Source organism: Fulmarus glacialis, unplaced genomic scaffold, assembly GCF_000690835.1.
Source record: "Fulmarus glacialis isolate BGI_N327 unplaced genomic scaffold, ASM69083v1 scaffold6894, whole genome shotgun sequence".
In the NCBI taxonomy this organism is placed as follows: Eukaryota; Metazoa; Chordata; class Aves; order Procellariiformes; family Procellariidae; genus Fulmarus; species Fulmarus glacialis.
Window position 1 is genome coordinate 1 of NW_009207321.1, and position 10,993 is coordinate 10,993.

Below are 10,993 nucleotides of genomic sequence, written 5' to 3' on the forward strand. Positions count from 1 at the left end.
TTCTTCCAGCTCAGCTCCAGTCTCGCCGTATAAAACACATCGGTGTGTGTCCCCAGTGGCAGCCTCGGGCTGTGGGTGTTTGGCAGCCTGCGTGTAAGTCTTTAAGAAGTACAGAGTAGATTTTCTCTGAAATGTTGTTTTTAAAAAAACAAAAAAAAACTGCTCCCACAGTGGAAGAGACAAGCAGAGAAAACTTGTCTGAACCAAAGTCACTGGATTTTAGGGCTGCTTCTTTTTTGGAAACACAAGAAGCGTAGGATTTTTTGGAAACACAAGGGTAGCTGGAAAGTGCGGAAACTCACTTGAACTGCTAGTCTTGTGGTAACTTTTCTTTACAGAAGAGCTGTTGGTCCTAGAGCTATTTTTCACAAATACTTGTAGGCTTCAGTCTTTCAAGATGTTACAGTTCTCGCTTCATGCACTTGTTAACTACACTGCAATTTTGGCAGAGAGGATGGTGTTCAGATTTTTGCTGAATACGTCGCCTTCACTGCTCAATCACTTGGTTTGCTGTTCAAAATATAACACAATACAACTGAAATACTATGTTGTTACAATTAAAATTCAAACAAGTCAGGCAAGGAACATCATGGTAGGAAGTTAAATAATTAAACTTTATGAGGAGGGTCAGCTTTAAATGGTTTGTTTTAAGGAAAAGTACATTTTAAGGAAAGCGAGAGATTGATATGACAGTGAAAAAATTCTCTACCATAAAAGCCTCATCCAAAGGCAGAACATTTAATGTGAACTCTGACACTGAAATATGTAAAAAGGTGCTTGTTTTGTACTTTGATATGGAAGTAGATAAACTTATTCATCATATGACTTTGGATGTTGGATTTGCTGGTACCCGGTACTTTGGATCACATAACATATGGGCTGCTAAGTAGCTCTTGATCTAAATCTAGAGTGTAAAGAGTTAATGCAGTTATCTGGTATGTTTTCCTCAGTCTCTGTAGTACACTTTTTCTGTTCTCTTACCTGAAAATGGGATCTTTGACATTCTTAGTCCTTTATGCTTGTGCTGACCTGCTAGCTTAACTACACAGTTTTACATATTTCTGAGCTTATGGGCATGTTGGTTTTGCTTCACTTGAACAAGCATAAAGAGTTCAAGCTGACAGATGTAGTATCTTGAACAACTTCTGAATGTTGTTTATGCAACATATAAAATACATGTAGTATGTTCCGTACATATTTCAGAGATCAATTTTTTTGTCTATCGCTAGTTCAGGAAATGCAGTCTCTCCAAAATAGCATAACACAATGTGATTTGCCTCCCTACCATAATTTTCTCAGCAGTGTTGATTGCCCTTTCTTTCTATAGTGGCATGTTTTGGAATTTTTTTATCTTATTTGTCATCTCCTGCCCACCCCCCTTTGGGGTTTTGTATTTAAACAGGATTCTTCTGCTATGACATAGTTATTCTCTGCTCTTCACTCTTTAACAAGTTTTCTTCATCTCATGAATCCCATTTGAATGCTCTGGGCCATATCTGTGCTTTAGAGCAATTTTGTGACAATTTGCAAAGCTAGACAATCTGTATAATATGGGATGGGAATTGGTCTGTGATGATGCTCAGGCACTGAAAATGTTACACTTTTGTCAGTGCATTGTTCATTGAGCTGTTAGATTTTGCTTTTCATCAGAACTGAAAATTTGTGTACCCGTGTTCTCAAAGTTAGCTTTGTTGGTACTTGCTTGTGGGTTGAGGCACCACACTCCACTGCATGTGAGATTTTTTTGAGTGTTTTTTTTTTATTTTGGATTCTTCAGAGCCCGATTTTAATACTTGTAATAGTTATAATCATCTTGCTCTCCTTTTCAGCAACTTCTCTGTTCTTCACAAACTAAGCTCTCCTGTGGAGAAGCTATTCTCAGGTGCTCTTGTATAATGGAATATAAATATTTAAGGAGTATCTGTTGTCTCTGCTGTGGAAGAAATCTGACCTGTTTCTGACACTGAATGATTGCAGATCCACACAAAGGCATCCTTGAATACAGCAGCTTCATAAGATCAGGAGGAGTTCTCAGTTCCTACCTATATAAATTATCTAAACCATCATAGTTTGTTAGGGACAAAATATGTTTGTTAGGGATAGTTCCTCCATTTTTTTTTCCACTTTTATTGGTCTAAATTGGGAAGGTGACAACTTTGGAAAGTTATCATATTTAATTATTCAGTTGTCTGCATCATTTGAAATTACCTTAATTTGAGGTTAGTTGTCATTTAAAATATGAAAGGAATTTTTTTTTTTTTTTAAAAAGGAATTTTGAGAAACAAGCTTTAGGAAACTTGCTGTGATAATTCAAAGTGTCACTACTCTCAGTTAATCTGCTCATAGAGGCAAGTTAGCAGTAGAGAATATCTGTCTACATCTCAGCTGCTCTGATACGAATCCAGTTGGGCTTTTTAGCTTAAGCTGCTGATCAAAATGTGAGCTGAGATGATGTGAACCTATGACCTGAGGTAATAGTGGACATTCCTTCTGCAAGGGTTGTGATAATCTCTGGAGGAGAGATTGGTATGTCATTAACCACCATCCCCTGTCCCATGACGTATGCACAGATATTATTCCCCTATTTCATAGCACCCACCCATGCCACTTCCCCGAATAAGAACAGTTGATGACATGGGCTCCATCTCTGGAGGTGGTCACTCAGGACAGGGGAAATGGCATGTTGGACCGTTGGGTGCCAAGACCCTCTTGGGTTGAGTCACCGCCACACTCACCTGGTTCCTCATGAGGCTCATCCTCCTTTGGTTTAAGTGGTTCCTGCTGTACTGTTCCTGTTATATACAACTCAAATCGTGGGTTGTTTTCCCCTCAGTTTAAACCTCCTTGAGATACACACTGTATTTCCCCATCCTTCCACATTACCCACCAAGTGCACTTGAGCAAACATAATGTCATAGTTTAGCCCCAGCTGGCAACTAAGCACCACCCAACCGCTTGCTCACTCCCCCCACAGTGGGATGGGGGAGAGAATCAGAAGGGTAAAAGTGAGAAAACTCGTGGGTTGAGATAAAGACAGTTTAATAGGTAAAGCAAAAGCTGTGCACTCAAGCAGAGCAAAACAAGGAATTCATTCACTCCTTCCCGTCGGCCAGCAGGTGTTCAGCCATCTCCAGGAAGGCAGGGCTCCATCACGCGTAACGGTGACTTGGGAAGACAAAACGCCATCACTCTGAACATTCCCCCTTCCTCCTTCTTCCCCCAGCTTTATATGCTGAGCATGACACCATATGGTGTGGAATATCCCTTTGGTCAGTTGGGGTCAGCTGTCCCGGTTGTGTCCCCTCCCAGCTTCTTGTGCACCCCCAGCCTGCTCGCTGGTGGGATGGAGTGAGGAGCAGAGAAGGCCTTGGCTCTGTGTAAGCACTGCGCAGCAGCAACTAAAACATCCCTGTGTTATCAACGTTGTGTTCAGCACAAATCCAAAACATAGCCCCACACTAGCTACTGTGAAGAAAATTCACTCTTAAAACCAGCACACATAATCCCACAAATGGCTTTGTCTTTTCCCAAGGGAGGAGCAACCTACACAGCCTTTTCCAGCCACTCACAAGCGCTGGACTCTAATATGTAGTAAAGCAAGCAAGCTCAGTGACCAGCACAGGAGCCTGCCAATTAACGACTATAATGTGCTCAGATCAAAGCTGTTATTATCTTTAGCCCCACATTGGGCACAGAGAAAGGCTGTGGTGGGTTGACTCTGGCCAGTAGCTAAACACGCACTCAGTGACTTGCTCACTCCCCTCTCCCATGGGATGGGGAGAAGATAGAAGGAAGATGAGAAGACTCATGGATAGAGATAATGGCAGTTTCATGAGGAAAGCAAAAGCTGAGCAAAAAGAGGAATTAATCACTGCTTCCCATCAGTGGGCAGATGTTCAACCACTTTTTGGAAAGCAGGGCCTCAGCACTCTTGACGGCTGCTTGGGAAGACAAACACAATAACCATGAACATTCCCCCTTCCTCCTCTTTTCCCTGAGCTATTTTTTTGCTGAGCACGACGTTGTATGGTATGGAATAACCCTCCTGTCGGTTGGGGCTGACTGTGTCCCCTCCCAACCTCTTGCCCACCCCAGCCTACTGGCTAGGGCGAGTGTGCGGCAGGGCAGAGTAGGAAAGAGAGAAAGCCTCGATGCTGTGCAAGCACTGTCCAGCAATAGCCAAAATATTCGTGTGTTATCAGCAGTGTTTTAGCCAAAAATACGAAGCACAGCACCATACAGGCTGGTGTGAAGAAAATAGCAGCCAGACTCGGTATGTCATCCTACCAGGGAGGTTGTGGATTTGAACTCGTGAAGAAAAGTTTCCCAAAGCTTGCTGGTGAAAAGCCTTTACCTGGACGACTACTGTTGTTCTCAGTAGGATTATTGTAGCTGAATAACTAAGGGAGTTTTAAAGCTTTTGCATCTTTGTGCACTTGACTGCATGGTTTGTGTAAGCTTTAGTGTTTCATAGCTAAGTGCATGCAAAGAAATAAAACATGCATTATTCTCCATTGTTTGTTCCACAGAGCAACATCAGAAAGAGGAATATTCTCTGTTTCTTTCTCCTGCTTGAAGAGTAGAAAGTGGGGTTGTAAAATGATGGAAGTACTTGATACTTCTATTTAATTTAGTGACAATTACTAGGTATTAAGTTGCCAGTTCCTCAAAGTACTCACTAGAGAACCCAGTTTACTTGTTGTGGAATCTTTGTGTGAAAGAAATTGACAGTTAAATGAACATACTTAACAGGTAGGACATTCTTTGTTTGCTTTTAATGTCTTATCCTGTTATATTCTTACAAGACTTACTCATGCTTGAAATTGGTCCTTATTTTCTGTCAATCAGCAGCGCTGTGGGATGTGTTAGTGAGGCAAGCACTGGAATTTCATAGCTTGATGTGTCTTACTGCTCTAACTTGCAGGTTTCCTTATGTGCAGTGGTGTTGCATTATTATTTTGTGTGAGAACTGTGTTGTGGCTGCCTAGATACTTAAAATGGGGGCAGATGAAGTGTGAGAGGATGGAAAAGTGAAAGACATAATGAGACTGTCATGGGTCTGACTGAATATGACACACTCTGAATAGACAGGCTGCTGCTAGGGCAATGGCTTGCCTTGGTTATACATAGGGGCTAACTGTGGCTTGTTTTTTTTTTTCCTTGCTAGCAGTGACAAGACAACATCTGGGCCTCTGCAGTCTCTCTCCCAGTCTTCTTGGGTTGTTCTGGCCCATCCACATTGTTTCTGTAGCTTTCGTGGCTCTGGATGGCTAGTGAAGAGGGATGTTCAGTCTAATGGCCAATTGCTGCAGCTGGTTAAAACGGTGGCAGGAACCTGTCAGGTAAACATGTGAAAGTATTTGACATTTCTGTGCTGACCTTCCCAAACTGTATTTCGTGTCCTCTCACCTATGTTTTACTTTATTTGCTATATAACATTCTGTTGTATTTTTTAATTCCGAGACAAAATCCATCATTTTTTTTCTCCAAGAGAGAATCAGTACATCTTCTGAACCTAAAAATGAAATGTTAATCATCTGTAATTCAGGTACTTTGTTTCTGACTCCAGGAAAGTATCAAGTTCAAAATACTGTCCTTCGCATACTGTTTCCTCAGGTTGAGCATTATGGGCTGATGGCTAGAATGTTTATGTAAAGTTTATTTGGTTTTTGTCGTATTGATTTAGTTTCTGCATTTTGAGATTCTGAAATGTAATGTGTTAAAACACTTTGTTGTCAAGAGTAGACTGTAACCCCAGTGTAATATTAGTTTTCTTACTGTTATCTAAGTATCTTAATACTGCATTTTGTGGTTAGCCTGGTGATCCATTCTCGCTTATGGAATTCTACTGGTCTCGTTTGTTTTCGTTACTTTTACTTTGACATCCTGCATCCTTTTCCTTCCAACTAGCAGAGATGCATGCATAGTTTGTTTCAAACTATTTACAAACTATGGGGAAGGGAAATAAAGGGTACACCACACTTATACTTCACACTCAGGTAGAAGGATTCATTCTTTTCTTCAATGCTACATAGTTTAGGTTTTGCAGGAGGTCCTGCTGTTCAAAGAACTATATTGGATTGAATAGCTTTCTGGCACCACCAATGTATTACAGACAATTGTGAGTTTATAAATGTTCATGGCTGTTCTGATTTTAGCTTACTGTTGAAGTATAATTTACTATGATCCTACTGTTCGTTTTTAGGTTCTTTCCTCAGAGCTTTTTGGCTCTTCTGAAAGAACTTGCATATATTATACTTCATGTATGATGCTATTATAGTTTTAAGACTGGAAATAACAATGGTTTTAGTATTCCTTCACTTAAAGGGACATAAAATTGAGCAAATTCCTTTGGCTCCTCTGAGTCTTTGTGAATAGGAGAACAGTATACACATAGATATGTTTTTCCTATTGCTTTGCTTAAAATCCTTTCCTGGTATAAATTCTAACCTGTATACCAGTTTGCTAACATATTGTACATACTCAACACCACTGGTTTGCACATTTGCAGTCTAGATTGCTCCTGCGTGAAACAAAGGCACAATGAGTACCAGTGCCACTTATTTGCAGCATCTGATGTTGTCTACGCAAGTGTTGTATACTGTATGGTGTTGTTCAGAGGCACTGGTTGAGACAGAAGTAAATTTCTAGCGTCGGCACAACTTTGAGGCAGAGAGATGGTAAAAATACATAGAATTAGATAGGGAATAGAAGTGAAGTTACAGAACTTGTTAAAGAGATGACGACCACACCAAAAAAAAGGATAAAATTTACAGTACCATGAAATTAAGTTTCAGCAGCCAAAAACAAGTTGAAAGCAAAATCATTGTCAGCTGTGAAACTTACAGCGTAGTATTAGACTTCTCATTTCATACTTAGTTCTGCAGTTCTGTCTAATCAGATGGTTTGACATATTGAACACCAGATACAGAATTGTAACAATGCCTGCTACTTGGTATTTTGATACCTATTCTTTCTACTACTTTGTGGTAAATTTGCTATGCAGGTATTAAAAAACTTAATAAAATAAGTGATGTCTAGCTAGAGGAAAAAAAGATTTGAAATATCTTTCTTTCTTTTTTTTTTTCTCCATATGGAGGAAGGTGACACTAATAATGGTGGGTCTTGATAATGCTGGTAAAACTGCTACAGTCCGAGGAATTCAAGGAGGTAAGCAATTAATTTGTTTATCATTTAAATGGAGCATTGAAAGAGAGAGTATAATTACTAATTTCCCATCATTTTAGTCTAAAAATATTGCTTCATCCCTTAATTTATCTCTCCCTCCCATATAGTTGAAAGAAAATTTTGGTGATTGTACACACAGAAGTAGTACAAGTGTGGTTGCCAAAGTGAGCATGTCACAGGCCCCATTGTGTGAAGACCTGCGGATGAGAGAAAAATTAAGGGGTCTTACCTTTGAAACATGAAGATCCTGGGTTTTGATATCCAGCAAGTCATGCTAGGGTGGATTAAAAAGTAGATGCTCCCAGTCATGTGCTTTATGCTCAGGAGAAGTAGCAGAGCAAGCTCTGCGTTTGCTCATTGGCCACTGCACTTAACATCATATTGAGCTAATGTAGACCAAATCAGTGATAGTTCAACAAAGTTGCTACCATTCTGCTACGTGTTTTTCAAAGGTAGTAGTATGGTGTAGAGGCAAGGTAGATAGTATGGAGAGCGCTGCCTCTTAAGACATTGCACCATGCAGCATTAGAGCCCTTAGTCCACTGAGACAGAAAAAATTAGTCCACAGAGGTGTTTAATTATCTTGGAAACACTAAGACCAAATGTTCAGAGTACCCTGGTGCTTATGTGCCTTGAGTTGACCACTGTATTGTTAAGTGTGCAAAATGCTAAATTGCAACAAAATCTGTTCAGGGTTCTTGTTTAAATTTTATGAGCATCATAGCATATTTTTGGACTAGAGGAAGGCTTTTTCAGTAGTTCAATAAATAGCTGAAGGGACATTGTAACTGTAAACAAGCCGTCTGTCTCCATCAGTTGCTTTAAGTGAAAGAAAATGTAGGACAAAAAGTCTGAAGGCTGTAGACCACATTCTAATTAATAATTACTTTGAATTAATGCAATGATACAAAATATTCTGGTTCATGATGTGTTTCACATCTTAGTATACATCAGAGACCTGATCCCCGCCCCCCCCCCCCACCCCCCTTGTGTGCATGTGCTGAAGTTACTTTCAGGTGACTATCCAGTAATGCGCATACATCAGTAAACTGTATATAAAAATCAGTGTTGTATGTATGTATAATGAGGAAAAGGTTCAAAAGACAGAACTTGCATGTGTATGTATATAACATAAAGGATGGTTCTAGTAATACATATTTTATATCATTATTTATCACTAGAAAAGCAGTAGCAATTTTCTAGGCACTTACTTCAGTAAGAGACCACTTGATTTTGGAGGATACTTTGCACCATCCAATGACACATGCAAGCAGGATATAAATTGAGATAAAAACTTGTGCTTATGGAAACAAAAATTCTCTATGTTTTTTTTTCCCCTTGTGGGATTGTTTTTCTAAATAACTTTCATCTTGTGTAATAACAAGAGAGTACTTAGTAGTGTTTTGGCAGACTTGGAGACTCCACCTCGACTTTCTGTTTACGCGTGTTATTTAAGTTCACAGACTTGCTAAAGTGTGAATAAAGTTATGAATATTCTCTCATTTATATTCCTGAATCTTTGCTCTGAAAACATGAGTGCTTAGTTACTTAGCCTTCCATTCTGTTTCAAAATCAACTTTAATGCCTTTATCAGCTAAATGTGACAGTTATTTCTAGAAGTCCTTTTTTTCTGGGGAAAAATGGAATAAAGATGGATATTTCTACAGGGAAGCTCCAGGAAAAGATAGTTCTGACTTCTGTGACTGTTTCCCAGGGCTTGAATAGTGCTTGCCTTAGAAAGCAATTGTTTTTTTCCTTAACAGAGCTTGCAGAGATTAGAACCTTCAGTTAGTCTTCGGGGTTGACAAAATCAGTATTTTTGGCTGTGCACCAGTCATACAGCCTGTATGAGGAGACTGCAGTTATGATTGCTGGGTTTTAGCAGAAACCAAATATATTTCAGTTATTAGATCTCTTAAACTTAGGCAAATCACCAAACTCATATTTGCCAAAATGGATCTGCAGCTTATATGGCAGACCCCGTTTTTACATTGAAGACTGTTTATTATTGGAGACCTCACCATACAATAGGAGCAGATGTTTCAGCAATATCCCTTTATGTTCAGCACCATCAATAACTTTCACCCTTAACCAACCCTCATGTTCACATTGTTCTCTCTTATAAGAACACATACGTATGGCTCAGAGTGCAAAACATTCTTCAAAATAAAGTCCACTGAGTTTTGAAGCTGTAGGTTTTCACAGATGGGGGTCCAGGACCCTTCTTTTGCTGGAGTCTTGGCTTACACTGTTCTGGTCAAGGGGTCTGTTCTGAATCCCCATCTCGGCTGTGTGTGAAGGTTTCTCTCAAAAAAGGAACATGGTAGCAGAAGGCTGGTGGTGATTGAGCTTCTGCACTGCCCTTCAGAGCTCAGTGCTTTTGACCATGCCTTCATTTCTTCCTCTCAACAACCTGAATTTTACATCTGTTTCTCCTGCCTTGTGCTACCAAGCTACATAAAACAGTTGCAGAGATCCAATTAACTCACCCCTGCAGAGACAGCTTAGTGATGTGAGGCAAGTACAGGCTTTCTTTGCCCTCCAGAAAGGGAGACAGCAAGCAAAAGTATTAAATATAAAGCTATAGCTTTTTAGCATATTGCATGGCAAACTAAAAAACAGAAAATAAAAATAAACAAACAAACAAAAGGCAAAACCTGATCTTGAATAAAGGGAATCAAGTAGTTTATGCCTCAGAAGAACATGGTTTCAGTCACTTCATCTCAGCCCTGGGTTTGAACTTTTGAAGCTGTTTTGGCAACCATGAAGGATAAAGAATAAATTTGGCAGAGCACAAGGCTTCCCAGGTCATAATGCATTAACTGTTTTGTTTGTTTTCCTTCTCAAACTTGGATTAATGCCATGCAAATGCTGTATAACTGCTCAGATGGGAGCATTGGTGGTGAGGGGAAAAGTTAAAACTGCTGTACACTGAACACCACTGCAATTTAACTGTGGTGTTAAATATTAAAAATTGCATTTTTGGCTCTTCCCCTCCCCCCCCGCCCCCGGGGTGCTCCTGTCTAAATTAATGTAAAGTAACTGGTTGAGAGACTAGTGCGTTAATTTGAAATTACCTGAGGAGAGGGAAAAATCTTAATGTAAAAAATATGTGGTTAGCAATATGGTGTCACTTAGCAGGGAGGGTTTGCTCCATGTTTTTAAAATACGAATTTTGTTGCACAAATCACAATGTAAAATCCTCTTTAAATACCTAAGGACACTTTTTACTGAAGGCTTTCTTCTTTCAACTCTGACAGAGTCTCCTGAAGACGTGGCTCCAACAGTTGGGTTTTCCAAGATTGACCTTAAACAGGGACGCTTTGAAGTCACCATCTTTGATTTAGGAGGTGGAAAACGAATTCGAAATATCTGGAGAAATTACTATGCTGAGTCCTACGGTGTAATATTTGTTGTGGATTCCAGTGACATTGCAAGAATGGAAGAAACAAAGCAAGCCATGATAGAAGTTTTAAACAGCCCTAAGATATCAGGAAAACCTGTGTTAGTGTAAGTAATGTTAATATATATTCTCCTAATAATCTGAAATTTTGTAAATTTTGACCTTCAATACACCTGAAGAAGTATTTATATATAGTATAAACATAGGTATAAAGTACACTAATACTACTGTAACTTTAGCACTAAGCAATATTACAATTAGTTTTACAGTATTTCTGAAGTATTTATTTATGTCAGTCTTAGTATCATACTAGTGGACAAAGCCTTTTCTTTCTTTTTTTCTTTCTTTCTTCCCTTCTTCTTTCCCTCTTGCGTTGTACATGGTGATATACTGAATCCATTC

At 39.4% G+C, this 10,993-nt stretch overlaps 1 protein-coding gene across 1 annotated transcript; it reads left to right on the forward strand.

Annotated features, from left to right (window-relative positions):
• Nucleotides 1-5,170: 5,170 nt before the first annotated feature.
• LOC104075509 (ADP-ribosylation factor-like protein 13B) lies at nt 5,171-10,702 on the forward strand. Its single transcript, XM_009576041.1, has 3 exons — nt 5,171-5,342; nt 7,100-7,170; nt 10,449-10,702. The coding sequence occupies exons 1-3, from the start codon at nt 5,284-5,286 to the stop codon at nt 10,700-10,702; spliced, it is 384 nt and encodes a 127-aa protein (XP_009574336.1). The 5' UTR covers nt 5,171-5,283.
• Nucleotides 10,703-10,993: the final 291 nt, after the last annotated feature.